The sequence below is a fragment of the Delphinapterus leucas genome, chromosome 11 (assembly GCF_059928025.1).
Source record: "Delphinapterus leucas isolate spDelLeu-1000000601 "Yukka" chromosome 11, BTC_Dleu_Yukka2, whole genome shotgun sequence".
NCBI lineage: Eukaryota > Metazoa > Chordata > Mammalia > Artiodactyla > Monodontidae > Delphinapterus > Delphinapterus leucas.
The window spans coordinates 77,668,060-77,688,639 of NC_143139.1; the positions used below are offsets into that span (position 1 = coordinate 77,668,060).

A 20,580-nucleotide genomic window follows, 5' to 3' on the forward strand; every position below is an offset into this window, starting at 1 on the left:
GGACAGGAATAAAGATGCAGACGTAGAGAATGGACTTGAGGACATGGGGAGGGGGAAGGGTAAGATGGGACGAAGTGAGAGAGAGGCATGGACATATATACACTACCAAATGTAAACTAGATGGCTAGTGGGAAGCAGCCGCATAACACAGGGAGATCAGCTCGATGCTTTGGTGCTTTGTGACCACCTAGAGGGGTGGGATAGGGAGGGTGAGAGGGAGACGCAAGAGGGAGGGGATATGAGGATATATGTATATGTATAGCTGATTCACTTTGTTATACAGCAGAAACTAACACACCATTGTAAAGCAATTATACTCCAATAAAGATGTTAAAAAAAAAATAAGGAAGATCATTAGCTCCCCCTCGGAATTTCACAGGAAGGACAGGCTTTAGGAGTGGTTTACCCAGCCGCTCAGTAATCCTGAAGACCCAGATCCCTTCCCTCCCTCTGTTCTGTCCTCCAGTGTTGGTGGCGCCCCAAGGCCAGGTTTCCCCAGGTGTGGCTGACTCGCAGCAGCCAGAGGGGCTTTGTGCTTTCTCACTGGGGTCAAGCAGAAGAGGGAGAAAGCCTGGCTGTCACGGCTCTCAGGAGAGAAAGCGTTTTCTCAAGCCTGCAGTAAAATTCTTCTGTCTCATTGGCCCAAATTGCAACCTCCGCTGTCTCTTGAACTAATCACCCAGTAAAGGGAATGGGACCGCCTTGAGACGAACCAGGCCTGTACCCTGAGCTGAAATGAATTTCCTCCAACTCTTTTTGTGGTTTTGTTTTTTGGTATAATTTCAGTGTTTCCATTTAATAAGTTAATACCTTCAACCAAAGTAAACCCCCAAATGCAAAATGATCATGCTATTCATGAGATAATTAGAAGGTTTAATAAAAAAGCTAATCATCCAGGGACCAGATTCAGAAAAGAGACACAAGTTTAAAGTAGTAATGAAAAGTAGCTTCCTGGGAAGTTTTCAGGTTATGTGTGGAATTTCATGTATGTGGCAGACTGTGACAGCTACAGCCCCCAAACCACACACCCACGCCCTTGTGTGTTACTCTCCCAAACTCACTTGGGCTTGATGCGTGACTTGCTTTGGGCAACAGGACATTAGCAAATGTGGCACAAAAGAAGCTTGAAAATCCCTTGCGCTTTGGGGTTTGCTCTGTGGCTGCCCCGAGAGAACAGGTGAAGAAGCCCAGGTGAGCTCACTGGGGCAGAAATCGTGATGCCTCCAGCTCTTCTGGGCTGCTCAGTGGGGAAGAGAGAGAATGTATACCGAATCAATCACATTTTCTAAAGACACTTTGTACCGTGTGAACATTCACTGACGAAATCTTTCAGAAATGTAATTAACTGCAGTTAGAATAACCTTTCCCTGACAAGGTGTTAAACTTTGTTATAAAAAAATCTAAGAATACAGCAATGACATAAGACAATTGAGACTTAGTTTATTCCACATTTACCTTGAAACTCCCTTGATGGCATAGTACAGAGCTGTGTAGAAAACTCAATGACAGAGGGCCCCGGAGGACTGCGCGGGCCTGTGGGAAACCAACCCGCCCCGTACCAGTGACGAACAGCCATCAAACCACTGGGTTTACTGACTCCACTGCAGCTCGTGGATAAGAATGAATAAACTTCATTTGTGTGTTTACATTTCAGCAAAGAACAGCATCAAGAAACACCTTTCGGCGAACAGGTTCCTCAGCACATTTTGCTTCACTGAATTTTGGTTTGCACTCCTGTCTCTACCTTTCCTGTGGACAGGCTGCAACCTAAGAGGAGACTCTACCGTGAAAAGGCTGTAATCAGGTAGGCAAGCTGGCAGGTGTGCCTGTCCTTTCCTTGACCAGCTGCTGTTGTTAGAGCCGTGGGGGTCACATTCCTGCACTTGGAAAGCGCCTTGCTTATGTTTGCACAGAAGGGTGCAAAGTCACAGCTTCGGGAAGCCAAGAAGTCATGTGACCCATCCTTCATCGGGACAATCACACTTAAGCCTTTCCAGCAGGTTCTTTATCTTCTTTGGGGGGAGGGGAGGGAACAGATTGGGTAACATCCTAGGGCGCATCTGACCTTTGTCAACGGGGCCTTGTTTTAATGATTACTCTTATAGAGAGGGGGTTGGTTAACTTCTGAACATCAGATTCCCTAGCTGTGAAATGAGGAGGCGTCTTAAGCTGGGTTATTACAAGAATGTGAATAGAGTACTAACACATGGTAAATTTAGTAGCAATAACACTAGCCTTCTACTCCAGTTTAAGCATCTGAATCCTTTTTCTGATATGTGTGGTGACATCTGATAAATATGAAACGCACGATTCATTGAGAACCACTCCCACAGCAATCTTTATATTCATTCCTTAACTCCTTTACACAGAATCTCTTGTTGACCTATTGACTATTCTTTAGTATGATTCCATGAATAAAAGAAAAAGCAGCTTAAGAACTAATTATGACTTAAAAAGTGTTGTTTACAAAGACATATTAAGGAACATTCATCATAGCATGGTACAGTACAATCAGCCAAAGTTAACTAGTGGAGAGTTTGACAAAGCAAAAAAAAAAAAACCAAACAAACCCAAAACAAAACAAAAAGATTCACAAAAGTCTAACGTTTTTGGAAAACAATGCCATCAATCTGTCTCAAGATTTGAGTTCATCTAATATTGAGTCAAAGGTCCATGCAGTTGTGGTTAGTCTTCTCACCCTTAGAGTGAGCGGCCTGTAGATTTCATTAAGAAACAAGAAAACTCCTATAATCTGGAAACACCAGCTGCATCTGTAACCAGTGCTAGATTTAGTAAATGTAATACTGTCACCAGCCTAACCAGAGCAGGTATTAGAACTGAACTAGATAATTGATTGATCCACCTGAGAAAGTTCTCAGGCCTCTCCTTCAGCATAATACTGTTTGCTGTTAAACTAAGTACCATCTGATCTGCTAATGCGTGACAAAGAGCATTAAACATCCTCAGACTCTGGGATTTTGGTCGATTTCTTGTGCAGAAATTCCAATGAAAATGCTGTTGGAGAAACAGGTCTTGATTCCGGAATATGCTCCATTCTGTATTTTTCGATGTATGGTGCAGCTACTTCCCAAACCTGAAATGCAAGGACAAAACAAAGTCAAAGCGTGGACAACATTGTTTTCACATGCCATTAAACATCACCTTGATGTGAAGTCAGAACATTGTCTCTGACTAGATAACACAGCAGCTGCTTGCTTGCGTTTATTATAAGCCATTTGACACGTGATCTGCCAATGAGTCTTTGGTTGCTTTAACAGCTTTAAAAATACAAAGTCCAAAATGTCTCTAAAGTTACCATGAAGGTTTTCAGCTGCTTTACTCTTCTAAAGCAAAACAAGCCAGGAAACAAACGAAACCTAGAGAATTCAGTGTGGATGGAATTAAGGAAAGTCGCTCAAGGATGGGACTGTGTGTTTTCTAAGGCAAGCCTTAAATGATAAGAGGCAGTGGATTTTCTCTTTGCTCTCTTTCCATGCCACACGCCCTCTGTTCTTTGGACCCTTGCTACTCAGAACGTGGCCCCTGGACCAGCAGCGTCAACATCGCTTGGGACAAGTCAGAATGTCAGCCCCACTGCAGACCTACTGAGTCCAAACCTGCACTTTAACAAGATCCCCTAGAAATTCACATGCACTTTACAGTTTGAAAAGCACTGTTTCACAGCTTTGTTTAGCGTTTACCTCCACCCACGAACCTATTTCCTTTCAAGCATAACATCTTCTCAAACTAAAGTCCGGCTTTTCGTTTATATTATAGCTGCTTTTTATCTGGTTGGCCGCTGACAGGGAAGGAGCATTTCCTATTCTTTTGTATTACCTTAGAAAATGTATTCTTTCAAAAGCTAGCCTCCTTGAAAAGATATCTGCACCCCCAGGTTCACTGCACTATTTACAATAGCCAAGGCACGGAAGAAACCTAAGTGTCCATCAATGGATGAATGATACAGAAATTGTGAGACACACACACACACACACACACACACACACACTGGAATTTTATTCAGCCCTAAAAAAAGAAGGAACTCTTGCCATTTGCAACAACATGGATGGATCTTGAGGGCATCATGTTAAGTGAAATAAGTCAGACAGAGAAAGACAAATATCGTACGATCTCACTTATATGTGGAATCTAAAAAAAAAAAAAAAAATGAGCTCATAGATGCAGAGAACAGATCGGTGGTTGCCAGAGCGGGGGTTTGGGGGAGTGGGTGGAGGGGGTCAAAAGGTACAAAATTCCACTTATAAAGTAAACAAATCCTGGAGATGTCATGTACAGCTTGGTGACTATAGTTAATAATACTGCACTGTATATTTGAAAGTTGCTAAGAGAATAGGTCTTAAAAGTTCTTACCACGAGAAGAAAATGGTAACTATGTGTGGTATTGCATGGTAACTAGACGTACTGTGGTGACCATTTTGCAATATATGCAAATGTCAAATCATTATATTGCAAACTAATATAATGATACATGTCAATGATATTTCAATTAAAAAAAAGGCTGAGCTCTCACACACCTCTCTTCTAGCACCAAAGTTGGCAGCAAGCAAGGGAATTCCCCTCAAAGGGTACAGGGAACACTTTGAAATGACAGGGGTGAAGGTGAAAGGAAAACAATTGTTCCCCAAGAGCAGCGCAATGGTTCCAGGGGAAAATCAAGCAATTCTAGGGAACATGATACCTACAAATGAAAGGCTTAAAGAACTTTAAAACTACGTTTTAAAAATGAGTCCGCATTCTAGGCATCTGTCCCTATCAGATGCGTCTGCAGTCAGTGTAGCCAGAGGGAAGAAGCAATAAAGAGACCCTGTATCTCACCCAGTGTGATGGGGCAGGACACACCAGTGCACTAGGCACATCCAGATCCCCTTGAATAAAAACTCGGGAAATTTGTTTTCTCTTCAGGTCTATGCAGTCACTGAACCAGGTGGTGGTGGTGGCGATAGCATTACAGAAAGAGAATGTATTTTTAACAAGAGAGAACCTTCTTGATGGGGAGGAATCCATGAACCTTCCATCTCATTTTCTCCCCACAAATACTTGTCCCCAAATTCCATTTAAAATTCATTCCAGCTTCTAATCCTTAGATAGTCCATGTTTGGGTGCAACATGGGACACTTAAGAGTGTATCGAATAGTTTCTTAGTGACCTTGAAAGTTGCATGAGTACCTTTTGGTTCACTTCCAAGGAACAGCCAGAAAGCAAAAGAATATGAATGTTTTTCCACTCTCCACTCCCACTTTGCTTTCCCATAACGACCCCAAGCTGAGAACTAAGCCAAGTAGCCAATTTACCTTCTGCTCTATGAGCAGTCTGTGCGCTGCCTCAATGTCTGGGGCCATGAAGCGATCTTTTATCCAGGGCCTGCAGAGGCAGCACATCAAACCATGAGCCAACGTTAACTGCTGCCAGGGTTCAAAGTTCTAAAACTGTCACTTTCCAGGAATCTGTTCTGACTTTACCTTACAACTGAGCGCACCAGGTCATAGACCTTCTCCAGTGGAGTGGTAGTTTTCAAAGGGCGTAGAAACTCTATCCCTTGGCAGGCTGCAAGAAGCTCGATGGCCAGCACTGAAACAAGGAAGGACGAGGGGATGGCTGATTAGAGTCTGACTTCATGCTTGAGGGATATAAATCCCATGCAAGCTGACGGCCATCGCCAGCCAACTAACAGATGGTTGGTTCTCCCAGTCTATGGGTAGAATGAAGATCCCTTGGTATTTGGTTACCATCTTAAATGTGCTTTTCTAACCCCTTGGCTGCACCTTTAATGGTGAGAAAGGTAGGACTATCCAGGTAAATCAGCTTTCCCCTTCTCCCCTCAGCTAATCAAGATGGATGACCTGTTTCCTATTTCCACCTTTGTGTAAATTTTAATTTGTTTTCAGTCTTACTGTTCCCTACAGCCTGAAATACCTGGCAGATAGACTTTCAGCAAAGGATTGAAGGAGCCAGTGAATGGGCAGATGAGTCTTTGGTTGCCCTGGAACTAATTCTCCAATGTCTGTTTCAAACCTTCAAACTTAAAGGCTCCCAAATCCACTAAAACTGAAATTCTAGCCATTGGCATCTTGCCAACTTTAAGTTTCTTGATAAAACAATCTCTACACTGTCTTTTCCTAGCTATGAATGCTTGTGGGATGTACCATACCTTGAGATCCACTCTGAATATTGAAATCTAAATCCCTCTACATTTGATAGAGTCTAATGAAGAATTTTTTATAGAAATATAATTCAAAATTAAACCACTTTGGGTTCTGTTATTTGCCAAGAAGTTAATTTAGAAGCTTAGAGGCCACTTAAGTGGTTAACCAAAATGGAGTATTAAAAACATTTGACTTCTTGTCTTAAAATTTATAAAGCACATTCCAAACTCTGGTGAGTACAGACAGGTCACGATGGGAGAGGATGAAGTTACAGAAGCCATTAGGACCTGGAAGAAACTTCACATCTTCTAGTCCAGTCCCCTCACTTTACACGTAAGGAACTGGAAACTTTGAGAAGTAAAGCATCTTATTAAATAAGTGCTTATGCTTATTTCATAGAGCTGGAGCTCAAGATCAGAACTGGCTAACCTTCCTGATTCGCCCTCACCCACATGACACAAACCTGGCCTCTTGGTTGGAGACATGTGAGTAGGAAAATGGCAGATTTTGCTAGTGCATATAACAGACAGCTTCTTAGATGGGTTTGCAAGATAAACGTGGTACATGTCAGGAGAACCTTGAGTAACCATCTCTCAGCATTCTGTTAACTGCTCTTCGTTGCTATTCACAACCATAAGTTCTCCCTGATGCCATCAGATGGGATTTAAAAACCACACACTTCATTGATACAGATGCAAAGGGTTCAGTGTATCTTGATTTACCTGGATTTTTAAAAATACGATTCTTGTTTATTTTGAAATAAGCTGATATTCAGTGGCCTAATAACCACCTTCGCCCTTCCCTTCCAAAAATTTAAATACACTTAATATATCCTAAGAATCATGGAGATACCTTCTAGTTTCCCATGAATATTTTCTTCACCTTAACAGAGTATGAGTCACATGAACTAAAACCATCCTGAGCAAATAAGTAGTAGCTCTACTTAGATATATTGCAAGGACGTTCTTAAAGTTTTCAAAACTGACGCTATTCATTTTATCGACATCTGAGGCTAATTTATACCTGTGTCCCTTTCACTAAGAAAAGACTGCTTCTCCTGACCTTACATCCCCTTCCTTCCCACCTCCCCACCATCCCCTGGCCTTGACTGATGTCCGTGCTTGGGCTTCAGACTCTCTCTCACGCCTGATCTTTTTTGGACCGCCGCAGGGCGTGTGGATCTTAGCTCCCCAGCCAGGGGGATGAACCCACGCCCCCTGCAGTGGAAGCGCCCAGTCTTAACCCCTGGACCGCCAGGGAAGTCCCCACACTGGGTTTTTTAAGCTCCTCCCTTTGAAAAGTTTTCCCTCCTTCCTCCAGTGGGCTGGTAACATTTCAGGTCTTCTTTTCCCCTGAGTGCAACCGCCTCTCTGTTCCTGGTATTCTTCTCACCTGACCTCCTGCAGCCGTCAGCTGCCTCCACGTAGAGAACTGCCCTCCATCATCCATCCCAGTTCTTTCCTGAGTGTGGGCATCTGTACATCATTGTGATGCATCCCAGAACAATTTATTTTGTGCACACACATCCCCTTTCCTTATTAAATACTGCTCGCCTCTTCCCAGTTTGCTGGCCCTATTCGTTTCAGGTCTTAATCTTAAATACTCCTTTGGAAATGCCTTTTCTCATCCCTTCAAACTAGGTCAGGTTCAGTTACAGCCTCCTATAACTCAATTCTTTAGTCAGAATTTTGTTAAGCGCTACAAAGAGTTGCCAAGTTGTTGTTCAATGTCTTCCTCTTTAGGTAGACTCTAATTCCCAAGAGGGCAGAGAATACCTCATTCACCACTTAATCCACTGTGCTCAGTGATACATGCCTTTCCACCCGAACCAGGCCAGACAGGGAGGAGAAGGGAGTGATAGTAAAGGGTACAAGGTTTCTTTCTGGGTTGATGAACATGTTCTAGAGTTGATTGTGGTGTTGACTCACAACTCTGATATAACTCTACTAAAACCCACTGAACTGTACAATTTAGATGGGTGAATTGTATGGTATATGAATTATATGTCAACAGAGCTGTTACCAAAAAAAGAATACTCAACTCTTTCACATTTATCTTAAAAGAGTGGTATTCTTTTGTTAGCCAATTGCTTCCAATAGAGTTGCAAAAATTTAGGAATTTAGAGAACAATGCCTAAAGGAAGGCAGTTTCTCTTTAAGAAACCAAACAAGCAGTGATTAAGAAGGCTGGAAGGGGTTGACTTAACAGGGCTCCACCTATGAACTCTCTTTGCTGAGAAGGCTCAGCGGCCATGGCTCACGGGCCCAGCCGCTCCGCGGCATGTGGGATCTTCCTGGAGTGCGGCACAAACCCATGTCCCCTGTATCGGCAGGCGGACTCAGCCACTGCGCCACCAGGGAAGCCCTCGTCAAGTCTTTAGGACCAACTGCAACACACAAGAAATGATGGGACAGAGAACAAAAGTACCACCACGAGGAAGCTCACAGGTAAATCCAGAATGTCAGTCTCTGTCAGAAAACTGACGTGGTTTTTTAACTAGTCAATGGCATGAATTTAAAAAAAGGGAGAGGGGACTGTTGTAAATGAAAAGAAGCTTAAAACCTTGGCCACCAAATTTAAAAGGTGGGTCTTGAATCCTGATTTGAACAAACTGTAAAGACGTTGAGGTAATTTGGGAAAATTTGATACCAAGACTTATTGTTGATTTTTGTCGGATGTGATAATGGCATCATGGTGGATAAGGAAGTTTGTATTTGAGAGAGAAAGTATGCAGGAAGAAAACATGACAACAGGGATTTGCTTGAAAATAATTTGGGAAAAGTAAAAAAAAGAAAAAAAAATGAAGCAAATGTGTTAACTGTTGAATTAGAGTGATGCATATGAAGGTTCCTGGTACTAATCTCTCCACTTCTGAATATGTTTTAAAATTTTCATATTAAATAAAAAAGCCAGCTGATGAACTGGCTTCGCCAGCAGGTGTGGTTCTTAATCTTCACCAAGCATCAGAACCACCTGGAGGGTTTGCTAAACCCAGCTTGTTCTGCTGTCTTTCCTAGGGTCTCTGATTCAGCAGGTCTGGGACAGGCCCTGAGTTCCCAGGTGATGCTGATCCTGCCGGTGGGGATCCCACTCTGAGGACCACTGGCGTATAGTTTATCAGGGAGGCCTGCGTCCCAGCCTGGCTGGGGTTACCTTGCTCCACGTGCTCAATGACCCTGAGGGCTTTCCTTGCTGCCCATCCTCCCATGGAGACATGGTCCTCCGTGGCGGCACTGGTGGAGAGAGAGTCCACGGACGAGGGGTGGCATAGGGCCTTGTTCTCAGAAACTGCAAGAGGCCAGAGAAGTTAAGTTAGGGACATACTTACGTATGTTCCTAATAGAAAAATTGCCAAAATGACACATGGCTTCCCAAAGTGCTCCTCTGCATGGGATACCCTCTCCAGGAGCTCTTGGTCGTTAGCAAAGCACCAGGTGGTCCAAAGTTACTTTGGGAAAAGGAAGAAGGTTGGGTTTTTTGTTTTTTTTTTTTCCCCAAAGTAGGAAGGACTCTAAAACTCTAGTGAGTTCTGAGATAAGACCGGGATGGGAACCCTCATATTACAAAGCCAAGTTGAAAACACTAGAAGCATTTAGCATGACAGGGAGACTCGGGATAAAAGAGGTGATGGTCATTTCCAGGTATTGGAGGACAATCTGATTATGTCACCAGAGGAGGTGGGATCAGAATTCAGGCGTGGCGTTTGGGGATTGAGGCTGGACCCACAGATCTTGAGCGAGAAGATTTACAGTTGAGACTGTTCAATGATGACATAAGTGGGGTTTAAGATTGCCGGTGATGGCTGTATTTTGGGCCAGAGGACCACACCTTAAGTAGCAAGAACCTAGATCACAGAGTTCCTTCTCCCCAGCTTCAGAACCTGGGAAAGGTCAAACGCAAAGAGTCTTTTCCCCTCTTTTTTTGAACTTTGAGAGCAGCTCTGAGTGAAGCTGCAGTTCTTTTCTATGCTATAGGGGATCCTGAGATAATATACTATAAACTATGGTGATCCACTCATCCTGGTTTGCCCAGAACTTTCAGGTTTCAGCACTGCAAGTCCTGGGCCCCTGAACCTGCTATGTGGATCACCTGGTTTGGTGGGGCTTGTTCAGAAACGTAACTTACAAGTGGCCAATAAAAGAAAACCACCAGTTTTATTACAATGAAAGCAAGCCAAGCAACTTCAGATGACAGCTAGGGCAGCTAAACACATCCAGACGAGGCTTCCCAAATTCATAACGCTTCTCTGAAAATCAATTACCACCCCCCATGTTAATGTGAGAAGTTGCTGCGCCTTAGAGGGATATTTTAGTAAGGAGGTAAGTGAGTAAATAGAAAATACTGGACAGAAAATGAACTCAGTGGCTCTTTGTTGGCTGTGTTGAGTCTTAGTGTGAGACTTAACTGAGGAAGGGGTGAGCAGTAATAGTAACAACAACTAATATTAATTTAGTGCTCATGACACTCTAGGCACAGTTCTAAGGTATTCCACACATTCATTAATTTAATCCTCAAAACAGCCCCGTTGGGTAAACTTATCACCCCCATTTTACACAGGAGTAAACTGAGGGTCAACAGGATTAAAAGACTTGCTCCATATCACGCTGCTGGTAAATGGGCAGAGCTGGGATTCGGACCCAGAGTCTATGCTCTTATGAGCCACTATGCTATCCGGCCTCTTGGGTATGTTTGCTAGAAAAGATACCGGGTGCCCAGTTAAATTCGAATTTCAGATTAAAAAAACAAATAATTTTTTAGTACCAGATAATATGCTGAATAATTCAAATTTAACTGGGCAGCCTGCATTTCTATTTGTTAAATTTGGCAACCATATTTTAGGATTACGTATTGATTAAAAAGAGATCCTCATTAATTGAAGTGACAGCACAGATTTGCAAGCCAAAATACCTGGGTCTGAATTCTGCTTCTTACTAGCTGTGCAGTATTGAGTAGGTCACTTAACTTCTTGGATCTTCAAGTATTCATCTTTGAAATGGAGGAAATAATAGTACCTGCCTCTTGGTATCGTTTGACGATTGAGTAAATATAAGTGAAGCCCTTTGCACTTCCTTTGTGCCAGTCTCTATTCCGATGTTACTTCTCTGTCCCTTACAGTCTCGAGTCAGAAATCTGCTACATTAAAGCTCAGTTTTCATAGAGGGCATCTTGCTTCTTATAAGCATTTTTGCATGTTGTAATCACATCCTTACGTTTTTAGTGGTTGATATGTCTTACGGAATGTATCCAAACTTTAATCATTTGGATCAGTTCAAGTTTCACCAGTAGCTATAAACATCTTTTGCTTTTTTCCTTCTGATAATCTTCAAATTGAGATTAGTGAAAAAACTACATAGATGAAGTTCACATGTGAAGTCACATTGCTTCCTACAGAGAAATCACGGAAACCTCCTTATTTACAACCTCAATAGTGTGTTATTATGTTTCAGTATAATGTTGCCTAGGTTTTATTTTATATTTTTTTTCTCTAAACCTGCTGCATTTGTATTGAGGATGCACGTGATGAAGGTGGTGAAAACGTTAGATCTCAAAGACAAAATGTGACACTTGTAGGTGAAATGGAAAGGCCTTTAGGTGGATAGGCTTGCATTCTGGGCAAAGTGCAGTGTCCTTACCCAGGGCTGCAGCCGTGCAGTGGGCTATCATGAATCCAGAGTTCAGACCACCTTCAGCCACCAGGAAGGCAGGCAGCTCGCTGAGGGAGGGGTTGCAGAGCCTTTCAATTCTTCTTTCACTAATTGCAGCAAGTTCATGGACGCCAATGGCCAAATAGTCCAGGGCCTGAAAGAGTGTCTCGATTCAATCGGCCTGTATTAGAATATGCTTTCAGGGTCAGGAGCAATTCTAAATAGCTTACTTTGGCTGGATATTCACCGTGGAAGTTTCCTCCAGAAACAGTCTCTCCCCTGCTGGCAAAGACCATCTTTCAAAATAGGTTAAGGCTTTCACATAACACTTGGTGATCACTTCAAGTATAACTCTTTCCCCAGTTGCTCATTTCTAACATTGAGGTGGTAGCCCTTGTACAAAGGTAGGGTGGAGAGAAGGAGAGTCTTTCCACAGGCAGGTGTTGACATGAAGGGGTACAAAGGTAAACAGAACAAAAGAAAAACCTTAAAGATGATTGTGTCCACCCAACTGGGGGTCAAAGAAACATGAAGCATGAAATGATGTCTTCTCTTGGGATGAGAGATCCTCAAACACCATAACATTACTAATCTGGTGGTCTGTACTTGCCCTCAAAAAGTTTATAACCTGAAACTAAGAACAGAGATCAGGACACCAGTTTAAAAGCAAATTCTGTTTCTTCAATGGGCACTGCGAGCTTGTGCTCCATCGAAGAACCTGCTGAATAGAAGATTTTGCTGAAGAGCAACCACCAAATTGTTGGAACAATCAGTTCTGAGAAAACTTTCAAACCTTCTACTCATTGATCCTGTGGCAGTGTTCACAGCAAATGGCGGCCAGGAGGTCATTGCAAACCCACTTAAGTCAGTGGCAACTTTGGACTCACCAAACATTAAGACTCTCAGGGATCTTTCCACTCCATCCTGTATTTTACTTAAGTCAACAGGAACCCTGACAGAGGCAGCAAAAGACTTTCCAAAGAGCTAATTTTCACCTACTGGACTAAAGACTATTCACAACCTATTAACTAGGAACTCACTCTGTGTAGGAAAGGTTCTGACTTCCAAAGAGGTAGAGGTGCATGTGTTACTTAACAAGTTTGGAATTACCCTTTTCTGTGCATATAACTGTGAGCCTCTTAGACCTAGCTCCTGCCCTTTTCCATGGACCCGCCCCCAACGAAAGGCCTTGGTTTTCTCTGAATCCTCAGAGCAAGTGATCTCTGCACCAATTTACAACTTAAGCAACATCTGTTGTTCTCTAGTTGTTCCAAATTTGTTTGTTGGCTACTAGGTTATAGCAATTAGAAGTTTACTCCTATAAACTATGTAATAGATGGTCTACATATGCAACAGAAGATTGAGAAAAATATTCTTTTGGGTAACACCAGTATTGCTGGAGAACGTCCCAAATATTAGCCCACTGGAAATTCATCAACAATTAAGAATCTTTCACTGAGAAAGTAAAGGACTTTTGGCTGAAATTTTTGCTGAGGCAAGTGGTGGGGGAAGAATTTAGCAGGGAATGATCCTCCCTCCCTTGGCCAGTAATTTAATGGTATTTTTGTTTATTTGTTTTGCTTTTTATTACTCTGTAAGATACCCTTTCAAGTCTAAATTATGTAAGTGTAGAATGGATACCTCTGCTCTACAGTGCAAGAAATAAGAGATGAGAGAAGAATGCACAGAGTTCATGAAAACTACTTCTCCATTTGGGGGTGGATGGTGTTGAGGAGGGTTAGTGAGTTGAGGGGTATTTAGCTTGGGTCTGACTTAACTGTAAAACAACCTGAGAGGACATAAAATGCACATCCTGAAGTAAGCTTGTCAGAGAAGCCACATTGAAAAGGTCTAGTGAGAAACCTTATACAGCTGCTCTCTGCTAGCCCAGGCTGTGCAAGGCTTTTAGGGCTTACTTTCTCCAGTGTTAAGAACTGAGGCAGATGTGGGGTAGGAGAAATAGATTCCTAAGGGGTTGGATGGTCTTCAAAGGCAGTATTGTCTCTGTGAAGACTTTGCCTGTGTGCCTCCTGACCGATCACATTGACTTCTGGGGGAACTAAGCCATCACAGAACCTTCCATAGCAAAAACAAGATGACGCTGAGATACCCACACCGTGAAGGGAAAGAAGGGCTCCGTCCTTGAGAGACGGAAGCATTGTTACTCTTCTTTGTACAAATATGGGAACACTGATTTGAATAAACTCCATGTCAGAAATAAACTCAGGATGAGGAAAGCCATAACTCTTTGATCAATTCTTAGGTAAGTGTTAAAAGGTTGCCTCTGTTTAGTGCACCATGGTATCACTAGCCCTAGGAAGGCTCACATAAATGCCATCCTACCCAGGGTCTCTACAATCACACTTGTGATGTAGATCTTCATCCTTCTACCAACAACCTCAGCAGTGGGTTTTAGGGAAGAGGTCTTCGTGAAACTCTGCAGCCAATGTTGGAAATACCCCCTTTAACCTTTCATCTGTCAGTTTTGGAAGCACAGCACGTTAGACTCCGAACCTGAGACTAGGTTCACAGATCTGCCTCTGACACTTACCAGCTTGGCTCTAGAGCAAGGCATTTAACCTCGGAGCCCAAGTACGTAGTCTATGAAACGGAGCAACAGAGAGGCTACACAAAACGATCACTTAGATCTTAAAAAGGTCTTAAAATGACCAGCTGGAATTCTACAATCACAGCTAAGTAAACTATCAAAAGATACAGGATTATCTGTTGCACTGTTAATTTCTGTGGTAATGATGTTCTTCACAAATGCTATTGTGTCGTTCACCACACCGTGGATCTAAAAGACAAGATCAAATGAGCTAATACATGGAAGACACTGATAATGGTCCCTGTCACATAGTCTGATATTCTTATTAGAATAGCAAGAACATTTAAACTGGGATTTATTCTTACTGTGGAGCTAATTTGGCAATTCTTCCCCATAGACATTTTCAGTCTAGCTAAGCTAGAACAGAACTTGCTGAGAACAAGGAAAAGAGGGTATTTATGCTAGGGAGGACTCTTTAGTACCCTACAGATTGGAACTTGGTACAACCTGAAATATTGTCTCACTCTTGAGATGCATGTTAGTCCGTCACTTAACTGCCATTTGCAAGTGAGTTGGAACGTCTGCAGTGTAGGTTGCCTCATGCCAACCCAGGTCATCTGCATTTTATATTTAAAGTTATGACTCACAGATTCATTTATAATGGTTTATGTCTGCCTATTAAATGCAGATAAGATCTAACCATGGATATGCCCTTGAATTGTGGTTAGATTTTCCCATGAACGTTCCTGGCAGACTGGTTCTAGTTCTGTCTAACAGGTAGAGCCAGTAAAACTCCATTAACTGGTTAGGATGATGCTGTTACTAAGAATTTTTTAAAGTTAGGGCACTAAACCAAAACAACAAGCTGTCCGTTGGACTTCTCTACACGGGGGTTGAGCAAAGTAATTCAAAGGGAAACAAGCAGCTTACCATATAGAACAGAAACTTTACGATAATTGGAAAGTGGAATTATTACATAGATATCATTTTTAATAGAGGCAGTAATGAAATCTGGACTACCATTGACCATTACATGATTTTCTAACACCTTCCTCTCTTTCTATTCCCCACCCTGACAAACTGGGGGAAAGAATAGAAACTTGTTAGCTTTTTTGTTTACCTGTGGACAGCAGCGCAAGGTGTAAGCGTCCTGAACACGATCACAGAACCTGTGACTTTCTGTGGAAAAGATACAGGGATGGCAGGGGGCATGTTAGCAGTTCTTTCCAATAATTTCCAAAGGCAAATAAGCTCACTCACATAGGCACGCCCAGACCTGCTATTTCAGATGGGTGGTGATCTGAGTCCAAGAGGGACCGAAACCGAAAAGCGACTTCAACTTGCCCACGATGAGGGCGAACAGCGTGAATGTCTAGAATTGATGAAAGAGGAAAAGTCTGAGCAATTCTTATATTGAATGAACTACCATCGCTGGAACAGAACCATCCACTGTGCTGACACAGCCCTCAAAAGTCCAGGGGTCCTTAACCATAACTCAGGATTAGAAACTTAACTCCAAAGCAAGATTTTCCTTATGGACTTTATTCTTTCTACTTTAAATATCTGAGTGCAAACTATGTGTTGAGATCTCTGGGAATTCAACTCAAGACACTGGGCCTACCCTAAAAAGATTTAGGCCCATAATGGAAGGGAGCTCAATAGTGGCCTAATTTAACTAAGTCATTTTTAGATAGTTTTTTTGGTCCTACTACATATAAGAGTAGGGAGTCTTTCCAAGTCATTATTTTCTAGAAAAGCTACCACTTCTACAGTTTTTCTCTCCCGATTCTCAAGTGGGGATCAGTGCTAATCCTACTCTAGCTCTCAAATCCTGCCCATAGATTCTTAAGACAACATGTGTGTTTGATGGGAGTCAGAGCTGGTGATCTGGGGCAGGTCACTTAACCCTCTGGGTCAGCATTTGTCTGTGAAACACGGTCGTTTCAAGGGTCAAGTGTGGCGTAACTTAGATGAAGCTGCAGCAGTCCTACGAAGGCACAGGCACTTGGATTTTCTTCTTCCCTACCATCTACCCCCACCACTCCTGCGTCTGAACACCTTGACCAGCCTCCCCTCCCCCCCTGCACCCGAGCTCTGCCTGAATGAATAGCAAACCAATGGAAGAGCCATGCTGACCAGTATCGAAGGCTTTGGTGGTGCCCTTCAACACCTCGAGGGTCAAGGACGCCACTATGTCAGCCTGCCGAGCAATGGCACTGGCTCTCTCCACAGCTTCACAGCCCAGGGAGGTGATCATCTGCGTCCCGTTGATGAGCGCCAGACCCTTTGTGGAAGGGGAGAGAAGCTTCCAAACGCTGTTTGTTGTAACAAGTGTATGTGCAAGTTGATTTCATATCTTTTGCTTTCATAAGAGAAAAGTTAGCCTGTCAGTTGAATGACGTTGATCCATGGTTTCTAAAGGGCAGGGCAGTAATGCTTATTTAAGTATGCAAGGATGAAGTGCCATCACATGTGAGATCATTAGTATAAATCTAGCAAATGGAATCGCTGTTAAGTATCCCTGTCATTAAGGCAGCAGTGGTGCTCCAATGTAGATGGCATATCAAATCTTTAGCTCTTAATTATGCTGCATTTCTTCTTCAACTTCTCATCATCATAGACAAGACACCTTGAAAAATTTCTGGTCCGAGACTCTTGGCTTAGAGCATCCCAAGGGATGTTGGCTTACAGCCTCTCTTAGGGGTCCTTAGAGATCCTGATTTGAAGTTTAAGTTCTTCTGTAAAAGAACCCCTAGGCATCTGTGGCCTGAAGAGTGTCTTCAGTGCTTATGGCAGAGCCCTTTCTTCAGTGCCCAACTTAAGCAAACATGGGAGCTATGTTTATTTTAAGAAACCAGTGAGGCTGATATTAAGACTGAAAATAGCTATTAAGTAAAGATTTGTTAAAGCGAACAAATTTTCCTTAGTCTCCTTACCTCTTTTGGCTTCAAAACAATTGGTTTCAATCCATGAGCTGCCAGGACCTGTAGAATGATTTAAAAGGTAAAAATGGGTATCAAATGAAATACCAGCATATTTCTAATTTCATGTGGAATCCAATAAAAGGCTTTTTAAGCCCAAAGGTCTGTCTTATAAAAGATTAGACCTACGTGAATTGGTTCTGTTTATCTTTGCTGGTCTATCCTCTAGTTCCGTTCTTTAGTCTGCAAGCAGACTTAGCTTTCGAGTAATTTTTGTACCTACATCAGGGGCTAGTGTCTACAAAATCAACCCTGAATGTTGGTTTCTAGGTCCTTTGCATTCAGTTTCCACTTTAGTGATTCACTTTTTTTTTTTTTTACTGCTGCTTCCTGAGCAGATGCACATCCAGATGCACGTGTGCTAAGGCTGAGCTCCAAACTCTGTCCACATTCCCTGGCCTCCAGAGCTTGACCTAAAAAGTCCTCCACCCTCGTCCTACTTGTCTGAACACTAGCAGAGCCTCAGAGCAGGGCTTCTCACTTGTATGGCAAATGTGTGAGCACCAGTGAAGAGGGACTTATGGGCCCAAGAGATGGACACAGAATCCTGAGGGGAAATGGGCAGAATGATCTTCCCCTGAAATAAAAGAAGTGAAAGCAATCACTAGGTTAAGGTCCCTCTAGGGGAGAAGGAAGACACAGAGGCAGGACCACTGACTCCGTCAGTTTCACAAGCTTATTAGAATATCTATCACATGATTATCTCTGTCCCAGGAGTGGGGCTGAGGGTAGGAAAAATGGAGACAGACAAGCTCAAGGGCAAACACAGTCATAGTATGTTAAGTGTAACAGGAGGTAGGAAGTGGGTAGGGTTCCGTGGAAAATAATCACATAAGATGCTGGGAGGGCACAAAGGAGGGGCAAAACGGACTTGACGGGGTGGGCCTATAGGGAAAAGAACCAGAAGAGCAGAGAGGGAAGTTTCTCAGAGGACTTATCAGAAGCAGGAAGAGAAGAAGGGACATGGCTGGTCCCTCTGCCTAGGACACAGGGCACTCCAGCCGCAGGCCACCTCTCGCTTCTGTGATGTACAGTGTTGCTGGGGAAGGATTTGGCTGGGGCGTGTGGATATGACAAGCAAGACTCTTGTAAGCCACTTTAATTTTAGACATCACCCTGAGGGCAGTGAGAAGCATTGCACGTTTTGGCCAGGACACGCTTGGATTTGCTGAGTGAAGGTGGTTGTGGGAACACTGTACATAGAGAAGTAATGAAGACCAGTCTGCATAGAAGGAAGGTGACCTAGAACCCAAACCCCCGAAGGACTATCTGTTCCCTTAACTTCTTCCTCCTTGGTCCTCTGCCCCTTCAGTTACTGTTAGGGGACCTCCCAGCAAGAGATCAGAGATGACACTTCAAACAGTTCTTTGGGCTGCTCTGATGAATTTGGAGATGAATGAAGAAAACGTTAAAGCTTTATCAAAAACAAGCCTTTCTGATTGGCCACCAGATGAGCGCTTGGGGGGGGGGAGGGGGGAGTGGAGCCTCCTTTCCAGAGGTTATAAGTCAGTGCTATGATCCGCAGCTCTGTACCTATTAGACCAGCAAGTAAATAAACCTGCAACAACATGTGACCTCCTGGACAGGCACTGGAAATGTTTTAGATGCAGAATAAATTCCCGCAATTAACACTGGCTGCTGTACCTTTTTACCAAGGTGATCACCAAGTCCAGAAGGTTGACAGTTGCACATGGAAGCAAAGAGCCTTACCTGGTTTGACATCTGTACTGCGCTAAGGCTGAGCTCCTGACTCTGTCCACACTTCTAAGCTTTGGTTGTCACAGCCATAGTATAGGGATAACATTGGCTCCCTTGTTGGGCTGCTGTAAGGATGGAGTGCTAGAAAGCATGCAAGTACACCTGGTGTCCAGCCTCGGGAAATTACTGCAGGTGGAAGCTGTTATTAAAATCTTACGTATTTAGCGTCAGCCCAGCCACTCTTCGGAGACCACATCTTCCCTTCCCCAATTAGCCCGAGAGCAAGATGAGAGAGTGGGGCCAGGTCTCCACTGGCACCAACAGTTCCTTTCTCTGGAACATAGGGCAGGCAGGAGGCTGGGAGAGAAGGAGGCACCAGTTACTTCAAGAGTACTTCATTCTGGCCATCCTCGCTTTAGGGAAAGACAATTCCTCAAGCACAACTAATGCTTAAGGGACCTGGCTGAACTGCTATAGAAAGAAAAAGGAGAGGGGGAGAAAGAGAGAAAGAAAGGCAGGGAAGAGAGAAAGAAAGGAGGGAAGGAAGGAGGACCCTCCCGGGAGCAAAGCTTTCTCTGTAAGCCACTTTAAGTTTAGACTTTATCCTAAGGACAACGGGAAGCGTTACAGGTTTTAGCCAGGACATGCTCGGATATGCTGTGTGAAGGGGTTGGGAGAACACTGTACATAAAGAATTAAGATCAGACTGCATGGAAGAAAGGAACCCGTACCCCCATAATGACTACCTCTTCCCTTAACTTCTTCCTTCTCCTTGGTCCTCTGCCCCTTTGTTTACTGTTACTGTGCATGTTCTAATCTGACCTAGAAATTTCTAGAAATTCTAGCAATGTATCTTAAAGATGTATCAGGAGCTAGCTGTTATTCTTTGCTGCCTTATTTCTAAGAACATAAAGTTTAAAATGATCCAAATAGGAATTAAGAGACCTTCATATGACTGATTGGTGTATGTAGCCATTAAAAACTATTGGAGGGCTTCCCTGGTGGCGCAGTGGTTGAGAGTCCGCCTGCTGATGCGGGGGACACGGGTTTGTGCCCCGGTCTGGGAAGATCCCACATGCCGCGGAGCGGCTGGGCCCGTGAGCCATGGCCGCTGAGCCTGCGCGTCCGTAGCCTGTGCTCCACAACAGGAGAGGCCACAACAGTGAGAGGCCCATGTACCTCAAAAAAACCACAAAAAACCAAAAACTGTTGGAGAATGTTTGAAAACATGTAAATGTTTACATTAGGAAAGTAATACAGGGACTTCCCCGGCGGTCCAGTGGTTAAGACTTCACCTTCCAATGCAGGGAGTGCGGGTTTGATCCCTGGTCGGGGAACTAAGATCCCCCATGCCTCGCGGCCAAAAAACCAAAACATAAAACAGAAGCAATATTGTAACAAATTCAATAGAGACTTAAAAAAAATACATTAAAAAAAAGTAATACAAATTGTTCTAGAAAGATAAGGTGCACCAGGTTTTTAACCGGGGTTCTCTGGGGAGGTAAAGTCATAGTCAATTTGCTCTCTTCTCTTCTGCCCAATTC

At 43.3% G+C, this 20,580-nt stretch overlaps 1 protein-coding gene across 1 annotated transcript in view; it reads right to left on the minus strand.

Moving 5' to 3' along the window:
• Nucleotides 1-996: 996 nt before the first annotated feature.
• The window catches only part of HAL (histidine ammonia-lyase), a 28,200-nt gene continuing 8,616 nt past the window's right edge, over nucleotides 997-20,580 (minus strand). Inside the window, exons 11-22 of the mRNA XM_089921146.1 lie at nucleotides 19,254-19,393; nucleotides 17,294-17,341; nucleotides 16,494-16,641; nucleotides 15,634-15,729; nucleotides 15,478-15,536; nucleotides 14,526-14,606; nucleotides 12,040-12,105; nucleotides 11,798-11,963; nucleotides 9,318-9,452; nucleotides 5,481-5,589; nucleotides 5,313-5,382; nucleotides 997-3,094 (exon numbers count right to left, since the gene is read on the minus strand). Of these exons, the coding sequence (XP_089777272.1) occupies nucleotides 2,954-3,094; nucleotides 5,313-5,382; nucleotides 5,481-5,589; nucleotides 9,318-9,452; nucleotides 11,798-11,963; nucleotides 12,040-12,105; nucleotides 14,526-14,606; nucleotides 15,478-15,536; nucleotides 15,634-15,729; nucleotides 16,494-16,641; nucleotides 17,294-17,341; nucleotides 19,254-19,393 (1,259 nt within the window). The 3' untranslated portion in view covers nucleotides 997-2,953. The remainder of the gene's footprint in view (nucleotides 3,095-5,312; nucleotides 5,383-5,480; nucleotides 5,590-9,317; nucleotides 9,453-11,797; nucleotides 11,964-12,039; nucleotides 12,106-14,525; nucleotides 14,607-15,477; nucleotides 15,537-15,633; nucleotides 15,730-16,493; nucleotides 16,642-17,293; nucleotides 17,342-19,253; nucleotides 19,394-20,580) is intronic.